This window comes from Apostichopus japonicus, chromosome 8, assembly GCF_037975245.1.
Source record: "Apostichopus japonicus isolate 1M-3 chromosome 8, ASM3797524v1, whole genome shotgun sequence".
In the NCBI taxonomy this organism is placed as follows: Eukaryota; Metazoa; Echinodermata; class Holothuroidea; order Aspidochirotida; family Stichopodidae; genus Apostichopus; species Apostichopus japonicus.
The window spans coordinates 11,684,380-11,703,451 of record NC_092568.1 but is presented as its reverse complement, the minus strand read 5'-3'; the positions used below and the strand labels follow the sequence as shown (position 1 = coordinate 11,703,451).

The 19,072-nt window shown below is 37.0% G+C and overlaps 2 protein-coding genes and 1 long non-coding RNA gene across 5 annotated transcripts in view; 2 read left to right on the top strand and 1 right to left on the bottom strand.

Moving 5' to 3' along the window:
- The window catches only part of LOC139970973 (uncharacterized), a 32,618-nt gene extending 20,409 nt beyond the window's left edge, over positions 1–12,209 (top strand). Inside the window, exons 14-16 of one of the 2 annotated variants that reach the window (XM_071977078.1) lie at positions 4,805–4,915; positions 5,800–6,657; positions 7,530–12,209. In XM_071977078.1, coding sequence (XP_071833179.1) covers positions 4,805–4,915; positions 5,800–6,657; positions 7,530–7,820 — 1,260 coding nt within the window. In that variant the 3' untranslated portion in view covers positions 7,821–12,209. Of the gene's footprint in view, positions 1–1,726; positions 1,847–2,290; positions 4,766–4,804; positions 4,916–5,799; positions 6,658–7,529 lie in introns of those variants that run through there. The other variant, XM_071977079.1, reaches the window with a different exon arrangement.
- Positions 1–19,072, bottom strand: part of LOC139970693 (uncharacterized) — a 243,417-nt gene that overhangs the window by 151,442 nt on the left and 72,903 nt on the right. The gene's annotated exons all lie outside the window — the stretch shown is intronic.
- Positions 13,295–18,682, top strand: LOC139970974 (uncharacterized). 2 transcript variants are annotated; one of them, XR_011794271.1, is made up of 4 exons: positions 13,295–14,774; positions 16,893–17,011; positions 17,474–17,635; positions 18,464–18,682. It is a non-coding gene; the product is annotated as an uncharacterized lncRNA (long non-coding RNA). The 2 variants fall into 2 exon arrangements; XR_011794270.1 differs by having other exon boundaries at positions 13,295–15,261.

Below are 19,072 nucleotides of genomic sequence, written 5' to 3'. Positions count from 1 at the left end.
TTTTGAGGTACGAGGTGCCTACTCCTTTGACTGGAAGGCTGGCCACTCACCAGTAATCATACACTGATTTTATTTACTGCAGTTAAAAGAGTCGTAACAGATTTCTTCTTTGAAAATTTCTCTTACAATACAGTGGAAAGTTACATAGGGCTACAGATGGAGATCAGCTGAAATATGAAAATTTATCTGGCTTAAGATTCTTAATCAAATTTAAGTGCAAGGAATATTTGTCATTGGTCATTTTGTTGACATGCAACTATCAACTTTGTTCTCAGGATTCCAGTCTGGTCATTAAACAACCATTTCTCTTAAAAGAGGTGAACGTTGAAATCCATATCAGATCCAAAATTTGTAAACGATGCCTCTTTCATCAGTTGGATGTATGGGAAATCACACTGGGAGAAGTTGAAATGTAGGGCTAACTCTGTTTTGGTACTACGTTTTAAACCTAGAAATTTGTGAGAGCATTTTTAAAACTCTGATAAATGCTTCACAAACTTAAATAAACGTGTCAGCTGGAACTGCAGGGAGTGTACTAAGTGAGGATACACACTGTTATAAACCCACCAGACAGGAGATGTCTACAATGACATCAAGTGCGATAGTTATGACTTAATCATGTTAAGAATGGCTACTGGTTTGTGAATTGAAAAACATGTCAGTTGGAAATTAGATAGTAAAATGGGGATACACATTATTGTAAAACCATTATGCATAACTTAAAATATGACAGTAAAGTATTGTTTACAATTACTTCTGTATAGTGAATTTTAATACATGTGAGTTGAGACACATTATTGTAAAACCATTATGCATAACTTAAAATATGACAGTAAAGTATTGTTTACAATTACTTCTGTATAGTGAATTTTAATACATGTGAGTTGAGACTTAGGGAATGAAGAGGGGATACACACTATTATAAAAACCAATAGACTCGGTATGTCTACATTAACATCAATATGACAGTCAAGAGTTATTAATGTTAAGACTACTGTATTGTGAATTGAAATACATGTCATTTGGAGCATACAGAGTGAAGTAGGGATACACACTATTATAAAACAATATACTGGGGAGGTATACATTAACATCAAGTATAACACTTAAGAGTTATTAACGTTAAGAATTACTGTAGTAGTGTAGCTCTTTTACCTAACTTTTACCTTAAAAGTATCATTTCCCCGTATGACATCTCATGCTGCATTGTAGTAATTTGCAAGCAGTATTATACATCAAATTTTGTGTGTTGAAAGAACTGACAGACATTATACTCATCTCATTGGTTGTGTGTGTCATGACTAAAAGTTATCATGAGCACACTTAATGCTGTGTATTGGCTCAAGTGGTAGAATTAGTCAGACTGTGTAGCAGACAGTGAAAGGGTTCGATATCAATTATTGTGCAAATTTTTTAATCAAATAAAATGCCGAACTTGTTTCCCACTTCAATAAATCCTTTGCCAACTTCTGATCGTAGTAGTCTTTGCCTAAATCTAGTAGTTGAAGAGTAACATGTCTCTACCCCCAAATTTCAGTCTTTGGAGCCTGGTAGTCCATCTAACTGCATTTACCAGTTGCTGTGATGCGATATCTTTCGCACAGGTTGTGGAGTATGCAGGTCCTTGATCAGCCGCTGAGGTAACATCTAACCTTTCTCAATGCTATCCATCAAAAGTCTGGATACTTGAATATACTTCATAATGGTTTTATTTTTTCATGAACAGGAGTTGCAACAGAAGGAGGCTATGGGCAAGAGGATTCTGATCAAGATGACTGTATTAATTATTCTGTTGATGGAAGTGATATCAAGAAAAGACTCTCTCTGAATAATGCTCAACAAACAGGTATAGAAATGCACTTGATTCAATATCTTTTGAGATCTGGTTTGACGTTTTTAAAAGCAGAGTAAGCTTAAATTGCAAACAAAATTGAATGTTTCTTCCTGCTTTGCGATCCAGAACATGTCAGTTCAGTCACTTGATAACTTTCTATATATATATTACCAGTTGGCATTAGATCTAGAAAGTAGAGCTTTGAAGAGCAAATTGGAACAGTATGCCCATGGGAGCCGAGAGGATAACCAAAATGTTTTGCTTATACTGCTTTTAGGTATTGTCGCTCATTGTAATTGTATAAGTTTAGTTTTGTTTACATGAAACTGTGTGTGTGCGCATTATAGTCATTATCTCAGTATATAACATGAAAAGTGATATTGTCACAGTAGCCGACCACTAGAAGTGCAACTTTAAAAAGTGTCTGTGTCTTGATCTGTACCCTCCTTTTCAAAGACAACAGAAGAAAACATAATGGATCACCCATGAGCAAGCAGCAGTCCATCGGCAAAGGACAATTCATTGCAGCATCATATTTGCCTGGAAAGTCAGCAATAGTGGACTGCATGAGTCTGGAACCATGTCATTGTAATCGACGATGGACTAATATTAAAGATTAAATCAGGAACAAAATCTGTTCTATGGCACGAAATGGACAGAAAAGCTTTGTACAAAAGAAGGAGTTCATATGCAGGTCTATTCATTTCAGACCGCAACATGTTAAGAAGTTATTATCAGTAAATTTGACGCCATTTAAGAAGTGAGTTTTAGACAAAAGGTTACTGAAATACGTTTAATAGGGGTTTTCATCATTTTAAAGTCATTATTAGCGAAGGATAAGTTACCTTTTGAAACTTTACGGACCGACCTCTCACATGCATGGTTAGTCACTGAATTTCACTGGTAGTTGAATAACCCCGAGGCGTCTTATATTGAGCGATGGATCAACTGAACACAAAATATGTTTGTCACTTATGTCACATTTTCAAATTGTTTTTGTTATAGATGTGTTGGTTTTTTGGCATTACTGAAAGTTGCTTTTTTTATGTGCTCATTTTGTTGTTTAAGTAAAATAAGTGGAAACAAATAACATTAAAATAAATTAAAGTGAGTCAAACTCAGAAGAGGTGTAAATCTTGTTCTTGTGCATGTCTTGACTCAGTGTGGATGCAATATTATGAGAGGTAATGTTTGGATGTGGAGCCCTTTTTGTTTGCTTAGATGTTTCAGTGAAAACACAGTTAATAGCTTTATAGCAAGAGAAAGAAATTACATGGTTTTTGTGTAAATGAACTGACTCATTGCCTGTTTCCTGATCAGATACCACTTGAAACCACCAGTGGTTTATGTGTATCTGTAAATCTGGCACCTTTGGGCGGGACCATTTACCTGCTCTGACATAACTGTGTTAACCCTTGCTTCCCAATTTATGTTACCACGGCTCCCCTCAGAACATTTAAATATATTCATTAACTTCAATATGATGTCATAAAAAGCCAAAGTATTATTCTACGTTGATCAATTTGTTAATGAAAACTCATTTATATTAGATTTATCTCTTGGGTAATTTACAGATGCTATAATGAAGACTCTCATGTTTTGCGACATGCATTGGACTTAGACATATTTTCAATCTTTGTGAACATTAAACTCGCGTAGGAAACGAGAAGGGCAATGATGGGTCGTTCTCATTATAATTATTATAGGGTTTTGACGAAGTATCCGTTTTCAAACTTTCTTAACATTAAACTCGCCTAATAAAATACTTCTTCTCGACGGAGCCGGTGCAGTTAAACCCTGGTAAACATTTGGAAATTCCGACGTCATGGCGGGGTAGTCTATAATTGCCCCATTCATTAAAATGTTGAAGTTGTCAATTGTCATACTGCACTTTACTAGCAGAATGTACAGCTTTGGAGTATGTAGTTCAACTAGGCCTAACGTTAGGCCTACCACAGGAAACCAAAGACAACAACTTTGAAATGGCTCATCACTATGAATTATACAGGCTTCACAAACGTATCAAAATTGTTGGTTCTGATAATCTCAGTGACAGTGTGGGCTTTTAAAAATATGTTTGACTTTCAACTTATGGACGTATAAACCGTCTTTGACAAATAAGCCAAAACATAATTTATCCTCTTTATCAGTCTGGAGAGTCATTACTACTGGAATAGTATGTCAATAGAATATCATTGGAATAGGACATTGACCTTCATTATACTGTTTAGCCTTCGGGATGTTCTTTGTTAGTGTTTGGAGTTGAAAGCGACAGACTGTCTCTAATCTCCTCAAAAAATATTTGTTTGTAGTGATTTGTGCATGCTAATGGAGGTTAATATCCGTAATTTAAAAACTATTTGATAGTCAGGAATGGTGCCATGGTGCAATATTAGCCTAGTATAGACAAATACAACTATGTGAGGAGGATAAACGTACTTAAATGTGAATATATACATATACAAACGTACATGATACTAAAAAAAAAGGTGTTCCCTGCCTACACCTGTTTTACATGCTTTGTATCAATAGGAGCTGGCTGCAATAAAATATATGCTGTAAGCTTCTGCCAACTGAATACAAGGAAGCAATAAGCAGCGCGGAAGAAAGAAATGAAATTGTGTAAGGAATACCAGTAAGATTCCTGAGATGGTAATGATATGTGTCTGGCACGCATAACCTGGTCACTGCAGGTTTACTTATCTCTGCTAGTAACGTAAACGTAACAACATATCAACACGCGCAGAACGGATTAGCACAATATATTACTACACGAAAACACAACACCAAGCAATATGAGAAAGCGTCGACTCAGTATATCAGCTGTTGGTGGGTTATTGTGAACGAGTAAGAGTGCCACAATCCATTGTTTCAACAAATATTTGTAAAAGAAAAACAAGACTGATTGACGTTGAGGGTTTTGTTATACCAGAGTATAACCATCTAACATATCGAATACTTCTGTTGTAGACAAATGTGAATAACCTCGCAGAAGACAACGAATCAACTATCTTGAAAAAGGAAGCTACGAATGCACTTGAAGCTTTGGAGTTTTGTGAACGCTGTCTTAATGAGATTCTGGTATTGTACTCATGTTTTTCACGTTATCAATGTATTGTATAAATGTATTGTATCGATGAAATGGAAAGCATATTGTTAGGGGATAATTCAATTAACCGTTCTGCAACTAGTTAATATTCATACTCATATTATTAATTGATAATTCTTATGTTCATCACTTTGTTGCAGTTTAGTTACATTTGGCATTATCAAGTCTAAAGATGACCAACAACATATTTTACTTGTGACTCGTAACATCGAGTTACCAACAAACACATATGGAACAACTAATGTGATTTGTAAATTGTTTGGAATATTTTAGCAAAAATATACTACTTTAGCTTTTCCTAAACTTAATTACCAGCCACACAATACACCCCATTTTTGTTATTGGGAAGGGGGCTGTATCGTTCTACGTTCTGATAAAATGAGGGCCCCTTAATGCAAATTGCAGCATATTGCAAATTTTTTTGCAGCGTTCAAAAAATACATGCTATACTCATTATATAAGTACATTTGGATTATTCACAAGTTATATAATAATGCTACCTTCTGTCCTTCGGTCTTACAATGCGTTGGTGTGATTTCATTCCCCAAGAATCTGCGAACATTTCAGTTGCACCACGGCGTTTCCTTAAACAACTGCTGATCATTAGAAGCATGTAGACCTGTTTTGAATTAATTTAGTACGTATCGTTTTCCTAACGTCAAGGTCATACACACATAACTTAGTAACGTCCTTTTTGGGATATTTGAAATTATATTGTCTTCGTCACTTGTTGATATTATTAATATTAGCCTTTACTGTGAGTATCTGACAAAAAAAACTTTATTATGATCACCCTTCCTATGGAGTCATCACTATGAAGTATAATGATATAACTCAAATATTTCTTTTTTGAAAGGATTTTCCATTATCTACAAACGAAAAAGTCTTCACTGAAGAGACGATTGCCGATGTACGAAAATTAGCTGAGGCAGCCATTTATTCCAGGAAGAGGAGAAACTACGGCGTCATTGGTGGAAGCTTAGCAGGATTAGTAGGTGGTGCAATGTTGATCTTTGGGGCATTCTTCATTCCTTTCACATTTGGAACAAGCATCACACTAATAGCTTCAGGAGGAGTAGTAGGACTGACCGGAACTCTTGTGAATATCGGCTTTTCGGTCGAGAAGGCCATTGGGGATAAAAAAAGGTTTGAAGAGTTTAAACCTGTTCTTGAAATGTTCGTCAACCTTAATAAGTATTTCGTAAAAGCAACAGTTACTATCCATTTGCTGCTAAAGTTTTTGAAAGGCCAAATGAGGCCAGATCCCAATTCGAGGCAATTAGGAGGTGACGAATTAACACAAATAACGAAGATGCGCGACAAGATAATACAACTTTATCAAAGTGGAGAAAACTATATGAATATTCACGAACAGTTTCGTCTTCTGAGTGTTTGCGTCAAAAATATTCTTACAGAGATGGGTGATTTGCTGAAGCATATACTCAAAGTAAATGATATTGTAGATTTTGCTGCGGTTGCAAAACAGGCAAACAAAGCTTCTTTTGACCATCTTAAAGAGGCAGTTCCAGAAAAAGGACTTAGTGATGCGGATATAATAACATTTCGTGTCTTTGTGAGGCGTTACCTCGCCGCTGACACCAAACCTCATGGTGTTAAAGTGGCTGCCTCTCGAGGACAGGTTGGTCATGCTGCTGCAAGGACAGTCGTCGTCGGAGGAGCGGTTGCAGCTCGCACAGCACTAAAGGCATTTAATGTAAGTGTTAATCTAATTGGATATGGTTTTATCATATTGTTTACTTAACATTGGTTAACAGGGACATGTTAATCACTTCGATACATTCTAGACAGTGCGTACACTCTTGAATTTTCAGATAGTTATTAAACAAGACATATGGCGACATTAAGCAGGGCTTAGAGAAGATTTGTTGTTTTACTTCTGCTGCTCAACGTATATGTTACTGAAGCAATGCCATTTAGTAATTTTAATAATTGACTAATATATTTCGTCCCCAAAAATTGCCCCATTTCGATTGTTTTTCTATTCCGCTGTTTGTTAGTCGGTTAATCCTATTATTCCCAGACCACAGAGGTGACAATGTGACATAAAATGTTCACTTACAACTTTTATTGTACACCTTGATCATCTTGACGTCAATAAACTAGATCTAATGAAACATACGCTTCAGCTTTAAATATGTCAAAAATAACTATCATACTATGGGTGACAAGTGCATGAAGGTATGCGATTCCATAGAGCAAAACTATGTGAATATAAATTGTATTGAACTGAAAAATTAAGCCGTCTATGTTTTAACGCGTTCCTATAGCGATTAGGTAAATGACTTTTAAAGAGATGTACGTATCGAAACCTGAACGAAGTCTCTTTTTTGTTCCCTTTGCCAGTCAGATGAATTGATAAAATTGAGTAAATGATAGCTTATTCATTCTTTGAAGAATATACTTAGAATTCACAGCCGGTAAGGAAATGTTGAAAGTACATGTAAATCAAACTTCCCAGAAATTTTGAGAGCAATAAGCAAGAAAGGGCTTATGATGTGGGACCATACTGATAGTTAACGATATGAATAAAATATGATTCAAAATTTTTCCCCTTTATCTACACAGACTGGTGATGATCTTGCTAAAGTAGGAGGAGCAGTCGCGAAGGTTGCTAGTGGAGTTTCTGCGTCATCGATTGTATTGAGTGCCGTTGGTATCGGCATAGACTTGGCATTTCTTGGTCATGCAATTTATGATCTTGTTCAGATAAGCAAGGACGAAGACAGACGAAACGAAATTTCCAGTGAATCGAATGGTGCCGAAAGTAACAAAAAAAAGTCAAAAGAGTTGTCGGAGCAGCTCCTTGACCTTGCAGAAATTATGGAATTCTTGAATGAGATTTGCCAGGCAGAGTAACATTTATTTAACATTAATACTATATTTTAATATGTTGTTGACGTTTGTCAGTAAACGTTCCAATGTATATTTACATTGTCTGTTCCCCCAACCCTCGAGGTCACAGTGAAAATGGAATCGACTTTTAAAAACAACGTCAGCGAAAATACTTCGGATAGCTCCGAATCAGGTTTCAATGCCGTGTTTGTCATTACCATTGTCGCTTGGACATTTTTTTGTGCAACAGTATATATATAAACCAAAATGACATTGGTTGTCATCCATGGGGTTTCTGTGTTTGCAACAGGCAACGAGGTGCAATACATGCACAGGCGCGCATAGATGGTAACATTGAATACACATAAATATTTATGGCTAAAATATTGGCACACTTCGGCAAGGAAAACGACCAATAAAAAAAAATCGATAATGCAAGGCTTTGTGTGAAGATTCCAATGAAAGTATATTAGGTAATGCATATTAAGTAAGTCGAAACAACACATAGTTGATACCAAACAACAAGTAGACTAAATAGTACATGTACCGTACTAGTCTACACATCGTATCCACACAGTACATGTATATTGGATCGTTACTTCATTTCGCTAATGTCCACTTTAGCAAGCATGGAAGCAAGTAGTTTCCGCAAAAGAACGAAGGGACTTAGTAATCATCAACAAAAGGTATGAAGAACTCAACAGCGAAAAGAATATAGTAAACGACGAAACTATATCGACGAAGAGCAGGACATAACGTAGCCTATAGCCGTGCAATAGGCCCAATTTAAATTGGGTGTAGGGCTACCTGAGTTTAAAGGTACCATACATTATGGCGCTGCTCGTGCGGCGACAAAGCTCGCAGTCCCGTCTTTTCAATTTCTCAAATTTTCTACTTCTTGGTCGGGATATCGGCAAAAATTGCTCTTGGTGTGTTTGCAATTGTGTACTTTAGTAATGTGCTTCTTAATGCTTTGTTTTAAGGGTGGATTATCAGAATTCTAAGATTATTTCACTTCGTCGAGCCCTACCTTAACTTTAGGGGAAATAACTTTTGCACAGAGTAGCAAGGGTGATAAGTAACGGGCCCTTATGCTTAATAACTGGTATAAGAATTGTTCATATTACGTTATCTCCAACTAAATTAACTTTGATCTCTCTATGGCAGCTCAATGGAAAGTAAAAAAGACAATTTGAGATTTAGTACTTGAAGATTTGTCATAATCATATATATTACAGTGTGTATGTTGGGCTCTGATTACTATTTAATATTCAATATATGCATGGGGAAACTTGGATATTGGAAATCACATTTAAATTGTTGGTAATAAGTACTAATAAGTTATACCATGTTATTTCACTATGTGAATCTGTAAACTTAATCAACTGAATTTATCTAGAACATTATTTGTGGACTATATATTATCCAAATTAATGTGTCGGTTCAAATAATGAGTATTCCTATATTTACTGTACATCTCAGAAGATTGGTACCAACATTTTCTGGTAATAAACAACTCAAATTGGTCATACCCATCTTGCTTGGAGCTGAGTCGTTGTAGAGTGAACTACTTTGCATCTGAAGGGGTTTGGGACCGAGGTGGTTAGGTCCGTGTTTGGGTTAAAGTTCTAGGAGCCCAAACTACTCAGTTTCATAAACAACTCTGACCTAATCAACTCAGTGGACCTATCCGAGTCGTCCCTTAGACAACTTGTCTATAACCTGTTGGTTACATGGGCCGAGTTGTTTAGTGAATCATTGGTTATGGGACAAATTATTTATGCGCCGAAGTGGTTTGGATCACTATTACTTTAGCCCTAATACTGAAGCCTCAAACCAACTTTGCACCATAAACACTTCGGCCATAACCAACTCGGCCCAACCTCATTCGGCTATAACCAACATTGTCTCTCACCACTTCGACCCAAAACTAGTTCAGGATTATTCACTTTGGCCACAAACACCCAGTTGGGACAATTTTTTCTATACTGTACTGTCTCAGCGTACAGCGCGGCTTATGTTGTACAATGCGTTTGTGTGATTTCCTTCCCCGTAGAAAATTCGAAAATTTCAATTGCACCTCGGCGTGTCCTTAAATAACTGCTGATCATTGGTGGCATGTAATCCTGTTTTGAATTAATAAAGTACATATCGTTTTCCTAACGTCCAGTTCATACACAGAGAACTAAGTTAAAGTCCTTTTTTAATATTTGAAATTATATTGTCTTCGTCACTAGTTGTTATTAATAACATTACACTTTAACTGTGAGTAAGTCAGCAAGGTATAATTATGATCACCCTTTTTATGCCTAGATCAATACGAAGTATAAATATATAACTCAATTATTTTCAATGCTTTCAAGTAAAAGATTTGAACAGCTTAAACATGTTCTTGAAGTATTTGTCAACTTTAATAAGCATTTAGCAAAATCGGCAGTTACTATCCATTTCATGCTGGAGTTTATTAAAAGCAAAATGAAAAGAGGTCTTAATTCGAGGCAATTAGGAAGTGGCGAATTAGCAAAAATAACAAAGATGAAAATCAAGATAATTCAACTTTATCAAAAATGGAGGAAACCATATGAATATTCAAGAAAAGCTTTATAATGTGAATGTTTGCGTCCAAAATATTCTTACAGAGATGGATGATATGCTTAATCACCTGCTCACCACAAAGGAAATCAAAGAGTTGGCTGCTGTGGTGATAAAGGCAGAAAAAGCTTCGTTTGATCATCTTGTAGAGGCAATTCCAAAACCAGCGCTTGGCAATGCGAACATAACATTCCGTGTCTTTGTAAGGCGATACCTCGCCGCTGACACCTACCTTCCTGGTGATTTACATGTATGCCCCTATAGGAAAGGTTGGTCGGGCTAAAAAGACATTCGTCGTTGGAGAAGCAGCTGCAGCTGCAGCTTCAGCATTTGATGTAAGTGTCACTGTAATTGTACATGGTTTTATCAATATTGTTTCCTTTAAATTGGTCCACAGGGATATGTTTATCACTTTGATAAATTCTAGAGAATGCGTCCACATATTGATAAATATCCTATTTATAAATATGTTCTTTCATGTATTTATACTGGGTTTTAATAAACTTTAAAAAAAATTCAGATAAGTATGTAAAAAAGACTCATCGTGACATTCAGCAGAAGTTAGAAGATTTGTGATTTGCTTCTGCTGTACACATTCTGTGTTACTAACGCAATGCCTATTAGTAATTTTATATTCCTCAGTTTGTTAATCGGTAAAAAAAAAAGACCACAGAGGTGACAGCTAGTATGACATTAAATGTTCACTTACATCTTTCATAGTAACCTTGACCATCTTGACGTCAATAAACTAGAACTGAGAGATCTCATAGAACGTACCTTTAACTTAAAAAAAAATCAAAATAACTATAATACCATGTGTGACAAGTGCATTAACATATCGGATTCCATGGAGCAAAGCTACGCGATAGACATTGTATTGCATTGAAGTAACGTTTAATATGTTTTCGTGTTCCTATCTACTTTGTAAATAACTTTTAGAGAGATGTAAATATCGAAACCTGAATGAAGTCTTTTTTCCCTCTGCCAGTGACTTGAATTGATAAAATTGGATAAATAATAACTTATTCATTCTTTGAAGAAATATTCTAAGAATTCACGGCCGATCAAGACATATTGAAAGTACATGTCAATCATCACCAGTTTTATGCTTCCCAGAAATTTTCAGAGCAAAGAAGCAGCGATAGGCAAGAGAGGGCTTACAAAGTGGGACCATACTGGCAATAAACCATGTTTGAAATATGATTAAAGCTTTTCCCTATTTATCTACACAGGCTGATGGTGATCTTGCTAAAGTAGGAGCAGTCGCAAGGGTTGCTGGTGGGGTTTATGCGGCATCAATTCTTTTGAGTGCCGTTGACATCGGCATAGACGTGGCTTTTCTTGGTCATGCAAGTTATGATATTGTTCAGATAAGCAAGAACGTCAAAGACAGGCGAAACGAAATTTTCAGCGAACCGAACAGTGCCGAAAGTAACAGAGCAAAATCAAAAGACTTTTCGGAGCTGCTTCTTGACCTTGCGGAAAGTATGGAATTCATCAATGAGATTTACTCGGCCGAGTAAACATTTGTTTTAACATTGATACGATATTTCATTATGATATTGACGTTGTCAGTACACTTTCCTAATTTACAGTTACATTCCTGTTCCTCCCAACCTCGAGGTCACAGTTCAAATAGAATTGACTTTTAAAAACAACAGCGAAAATACTTCGGATAGCTCCGAATCAGGTTTCACCGCCGTGTTTGTTATTACCACTGTCCCTTGGACATTTTTTGTGCAAGACTATATAAACTGTAATGACGTTGGTTGTCATCCATGGGGTTTATGTTGTTTGCAACAGGCAGAAGGTACAATACATGTGTGCAAGCGCATAGTTGGCGCGAAGCGTACAAGAAAATTTTGGCTTAAAATGCCTCCCAGATCACTGGAAATGGCACTTCCCAGGCCTTGTAATTTGCATCTTAGCATTTTCTCTTTTGAAAATACTAGCGATATCATAAAAACATTAATTAAAAAAAAATATATATGCTCAAGGGGGCTGCCCCTTCGCCCCCCCCCCCTCCCCTTGGCTACGCGCCTGCGCATATAGATGGTAACATGGAATACACAGAAATCGATTCTGCGGTTAAAGTTTCACTGTGTGTTTGAAGAAAGACATATTTATGTCCAAAGTATTGGCATATCATTCAAGCATTTAAGGTAAACAAAGACATTTTGGCAAGGAATCCCGTCTTAATGGCTTTCAGGAAAGAAAAAAAAGTATTGTGAAAATAACGACCAAAAGTATCAAAAATGGTTCATATGTGTGGATTTAATTGCGCTCCTTTGTTTGAACAAGTCGATGAAAGTATACAAGGCAATGCATATGAAGTAAGTCAAAACAACTCACAAGTCATCGTTGATACCAAACAACGTAACAGGAACACTAATTAGTACAAGTGTACATGTACTAGTCTACACGTCGTATCCACATAGTACATGTATATTATCCTAAACCTTATCATAATGTTACTGCATTTCGCTAATGTCCACTTTCGCAAATATTGAAGCAAGTAGTTCCCGCAAGAAGCCTAACAATAGAACGAACGAACAATAGAACTAAGTAACCCTCAACGAAAGGCACGGAATACCCAACATCGAAGGGAATATAGTCAAAGGCAAAGAACGGCACAGAACTTATAGTCTATGTCGTGCGATTGGCCTAATTCAACATGTTGGCTCTAGGCCTAGGCCTAACTTCATGTGTTTAAAGGTATATTTCTTTAGCCGATACCTTTGTCGTAACGTAGCGAATTGCTGCTTGATCATCAGGATCGAGGCTGACTTTCAATCTCAAACATTCGGTGAGGTTCAGCGAACTTACCATTTTATCGTACAGCGTATTCACTGAATGTACATGTAGTAGTAGTAGGTTAAATAATCGTATTTCGTGTTCAGTTGCAGAGTGCTATCCCAGTACGCATCACACTGGCGGTCCGCTGGCGTAAAAACGCTGGCGGTAAAACGCTGGAGGTCCGCCAACGGACCGATAGACATTGCTGCTTGGAAAAACCCAGCGTATTGCCGACAGCGGACCAACAGCGTATCGACGTCGTAAAAAAGCCGGCGGTTACACGCTGGAGGTCCGCCAACGGACCGATAGACATTGCTGCTTGGAAAAACCCAGCGTATTGCCGACAGCGGACCAACAGCGTATCGACGTCGTTAAAAAGCCGGCGGTTACACGCTGGAGGTCCGCCAACGGACCGATAGACATTGCTGCTTGGAAAAAACCCAGCGTATTGCCGACAGCGGACCAACAGCGTATCAACGTCGTAAACGAGCCGGTGGTTTCACGCTGGAGGTCCGCCAACGGACCGATAGACATTGTTGCTTGGAAAAACCTAGCAGAATTCCAACAGCAGACCGACAGCGTAACGCCGTAGAAAATTTCCCACAAATATTATGTTATGAAAGTCACTCAGCAATTTACACAAGTTCACATACACATTGGCCATCGGGTCTGTCCAAAATCTTAAGTCTCTATGTGAAAGTTTAGTTAAAGATGAGTTTCTATTAAACTAATTTACCCGTGCTTTTTGTATATATTTGTTCCTGTGGAGAGAAAAATTAAGAATACTTGGATTTTGTGTAGTATTATAGGCCAGGTTCAGGTGCGGCTGCATGGGCTTATACGTTATTAGGCAACGGCTGGTGGTCCGCTAACGGACCGATAGATATTACAGCTGGCTTGTAAGTCCAGCGGAATGCCGACAGCAGTACCGCCGGAGGAAATATTGGATAGCTTTTGTGCAGAATTGGCGGGAAGTTACCTTACCAATCTGGCACAATTAACAGAATAATATTTTCCTAAAACCTATATTCGCCAATAACTATAGGGTAATTAAAGATTGAGCTAACTCAAAGTAGTTAAATTTTGCTTACCATCCAATGTTATATATATTATCATACACTACATAATATTTGAAGGGGAAAAAAATACTGATCGAACGAGTCTGACGGATACCACATGAAGAAATCTTGGCAAGCATTTGGGCAAAATGGGCGGGTAATACCCTTAACCACAGGAACACTTACAAAATAATATTTTCAACAAATTCAAATTCTGAAATAAATATTAGCAATAACGTTATAAGCGATATTCAAATACTTTAATAAATTTCAACTATCCCAAGAAGTATTTATTAATCAACAATTTAGCGTAGTTGAGAGAAAACAGTTCAGAAAACATTTTTCACTGATCGAACGAGCCTAGTATAACTGGCATCCAATCGCTAAACCGCACTGCTCAGTGTCCTCAGATATAGCAGCTAGTTTGAAAAGCGGTCGCTTTCGTAATCCGTTACAACTCTTTCGATGTTGGATATCCTGATCAATTGTTTTGAAAGTACTTGCAGTCTGCAGATACAAATTTGCTTAAGAGGTATGTACCTGTTTTTTCTTACTAAGGGTTGACAGTTGTACATTTGATTTCGCAAGTATTTGAAGTGACTATTTTTTAAATAAACTTAGACGTAATCTAGCGTTAGGCTAGAATGTATCGCTTAATGAGAAGCCTTTCGCGGTGTATGAATTACACCTAGCCTACATTTGTAGGTGTTAATTGTGTTAGGCTGAGCAATAACGATCACACATAAAGGTAAACTAATGACCGTTGTTTGTATAATAGCTAGGTTATGCAATGTTATGCCGAAACATTTGTTTGCTGACTGTATTAGAAGAAAACTGTTATCTGCAGAAGGTTAATACTGTAAATATTACTAGATGACTATGGAAGGCTTCCTCCTAATTTTAAATATCATATTCTGAAATATATATTACTTTACTAGTAGTACAGTACTACTACTAGTTACTACTAGTAGTGGTAGTACACTAGTACTAGGGGCCTAGGCCTAGTTTTAAATCATTTGGTATGTTACAGTATTGAAAAATCATGGTCATCCATAACTTTTAAGAAATAATGTGCTGTTTTATTTGTTTATAGCTAGGCCTAGGCTAGTTAAGAAGGTAAAGACTCAATGTTAAAACCTTATTAATAATATAGGGCCTAAGTATGGTTGTTTTTAAATATCAGGAATGGGTTGGTGGTTAAATCTTTTTGGATTTCATGTTTAGTGCTTAGGCTTCAAAGTTTTTGTGACCAATTAAGCATTTTGGAGAACAATAGGTCATCGTCATCATAGTTTATGAGTACTCATGTGGAGTATAGTGATACCCAGTAGCGTAGGAAGGTACTTTTGAGTGGGGGGCTTAAGAGACTGATGGCCGGCCTGGGGGGAGGGTGCAATATGGCACACTTCAACACCCACTCAATTTTGTAAACTTAATTTTGTATTTTCACCTGGCCTTAGATGCAATTTGGTGCTCCAAGTGAGATTTTTTTCTCATTTGGGAATGAAAAAGGGGTTTTCTGACTTGCGAAGCCAGGGGGGAGGGCGGAATGATACTTCCGCCCCTCCACAGTTTTCACTGGGGGGCTGGCGCCCCCATCCCCCCCGGTTCCTACGCTCTTGGTGATACCAACCAACACGATAATGAAAAATATTTCATATCTAGCCTCTAGGCTTCTAAAAAAATTGTGGTTGCCTTATCTCTTTTTGTTGCTTTTTGTCTTAGCTACTGTCAATTTGAAATATTTGCATTGGGTCTATTCCATGTGCTCAGTTTCTGGTGAATCATTCTGCACATGATTTCCAAGAAAATAACTGCCTACATTGAAGTGATCCTCAGTTAAAGTAAAGTATATTTGCCCAATAGCTGAACTGCCTCTGTGCTATGTCTGTACTGCGTGCCACTATTTAACTCTATGGAAAGTTACTTTAAAGGGTTCAAAGTTTAAAGTGCTGCGGGGAGAACTGTTTAAATTCCTTGGCAATAAATCATTGAAAGCATAGTTAGTGGAGGTAGTTTAGGTTCAATTTGCCCCTCTATTGTATTCCCAGATGAATTAAATGGCAATGAAAGTAGATACAACTTTCGGCAAGCAGGAAGGTATGTTATTCTGTTTAAAAAGCTCTGCAGACAGAGTAACGAATAACATGATTTGTCTGTATTTGATGATGTAAATTTGACATTATATAATAGTTCTCCCCCCCCCCCCCAAAAAAAATAATAATCCAAGGGTTAATGCCCATTGTAAGTAATGGATACAGAATGAAGAGCTCTAGATTATTGTTTTTGGTTCTTTTTTTGCAGTAGATTAACAGGGAAAAAATGACTCATGTGAAATCCCTGGCGAACTAAACAAGGAAAATACAAAATGAGGTTGATGGGCATGTCAACACTGTTTTACAAGAAACATGCAATAATGATAACAACTTTGAGCTGCATGATGACACAGTTGAAGTTAAGAGTGAAAGGATTATAAGTATATAAAGGAGCCACAGATAGCCATTCCTCTCCTGCACAATATGTTGTTGTGAACTTATTTACTGTTTTTAACTTTAATTTGAAGTATGGAAACACCAAAGTATGCTGCTGTTGTTGTTTTTTGAGGAAGATGGAGTCAGCAGATTAAATCACAATTTATCAATTTTTCCAGATCAGGATTTCAGGAACTAAGTTAGAAGCCAGCGCATTACTATTCCTGTGGGATCTTTGGAGGAATTTAATAACCTGGATGACTCTATTGAAACAAACAAGGCTTTGGAAAGATATTTGGTAAGTCAGTTTAAAAGTGTAAGGAAAGTAATCAGAAAACAGTTTTCCAGAGTGTAATGTTAGTTTATCATTATAAATTTGAAGCCAAGTCAGGTTTTATTGTGTCAGTGGTCTGTACAAAATAAAATATTTCCTGAGGGGCTAATTTCCTTTTCCTGGGAGAAAATTAAAACTCTAAGGTAGTAACAGACATGAAAGCATTTAGGTAACAAGAGTTTGGCCAGAAATGATTTTACATTGCGGTGCATTCTACAAAAGTGGGCTGTTAAATCAATCTTGGTTTTGACTGGACCCAGAAAGGAACATTGCAGCACTGCATTGCTAGTTCCTCTTAAAATATTGATAAGAAATTAGCAAAAGATGCCAAAGTTTGGATGAAATAGAATTACTTGAATATTTCTGTTTGTATAATAATTATTGAATGGTTTCTGATTAACTTTTCTTTCTTTTTGTTGTTTCAAGAAGAGAAGACTATCAATTCTTGGTGGCAACACGTTGAAGGAGTGCGTTAAAAGAATCATGGGTGATTTATTGGCAAATGCAGTTGCTACCACACTGAACTGGACATGTACCACTGGGAAAACAGCCTTTGCGAAGCTGCATGTATGAAATACATAATTGAAAGTGAGTTTATATGTGTCATTTTTGTTTTCAGCAGCAGTGAAGAGAACCTTGAGTTGTGGGGAGGGGGTTGTGCATTTGACTCATGGATCGGCCAGCTTTTCAATGCAAAACCCCATCAACGAGAATTCTTGCTTTAATATACATTGAATTCTGGTCATTTAAATAAGTTACTACAAATATATTTTGATGTAAGATGTGTTGTTTCAGATGCAGTTGAAAAGCAGCATTCAGCATTGATTTTAAAGTTAATTCACCATATGATTTTATTGACCCGTCCATTGTCACTTTCTTTCCCAATTGATGGGACCTGGATTTGCAACAGTAATGCATGTGTTCAGTATAAAATGAAAGAAAGTGACTGTCAAATGCAAAGGAAATATTTCGTATATCACTGAAAAAATGGTAAATGTGTGAAAATGTGAATAATGTAGTTTAACCAATTGTGATCATAATGTGAGACCCCAGCCGATACTCATAGCTAGTGTTACAGTTGGCACAGTAATTATCAAAAAGCTGTGACACGTTGAACTAAGAGTCAGACAGGTGAAAATTTGCAGTAATTTAAAAAAAAAAAAAATTAGTATATTAAATTTTATAATTTAAATTTTTTTTTTTTAAATTTGCATTTACAAAAAACTTGCCACCTGTAACACATGTTACTGTGTTACGAGCAGTTACAGTAGTAACTGATGCATGGTTGTGGAACATGAACAGTAGTAACTGTCCTAGCTATGAGTATCGGGTAACCCATTATTGGCTTCATTTTATTGCTTGTGTAGAATGCAATCTTTTATGTAATGTTTTGTGTAATGTGTTTTGTATTAACAGAAGCTGTACGGAGGAACTGCACAATCGACTTCATCTGATATTCAGGCGGCGGTGGTTAGATTTCTGAAGGATGCATCAGATTGTGAGGGAGGGCGAAAATCTCGGACTTCACCACAAACAGTTGACGAGTGAATTTCTTTAGTGCTGTTGCAATATTTAACGCTGGAACTCATTTTCTCGCTTTGTAATTTATAGGCGTAATAAAATGATAGCAACTAATTTCACTGTGTTAGTCATTATTTCTTCATATGTAACCGCATGTGTAATTCAGTAAAATCTGCAGGTAGACCAATAGCTCTGTTCTAGTAGTACACCCCAAACAAGCTGGCACTCTTGCTAGCATTCCCTTGACAATGTGCTGGGACAAAACCAGATATTTGACGGACAGTTTTCTACCGGAACACAGATATTTGGTTAGCAATTCATGTGAAGATCTCTGCCTAGCGGGTTGCTGGCGAAATACCAGATTTGGGCTAGCAGGTCGCCAGAACACTGGATATTAGCTAGTGGATAGCCAATGGCTCTCTCTGACAGAAATTCAGCGGTACTCCGGTGGTAAGCTTGCGTTTCTCCGGCGGTCTGCTGGTAGTACACCGGCGGAAAACTGGC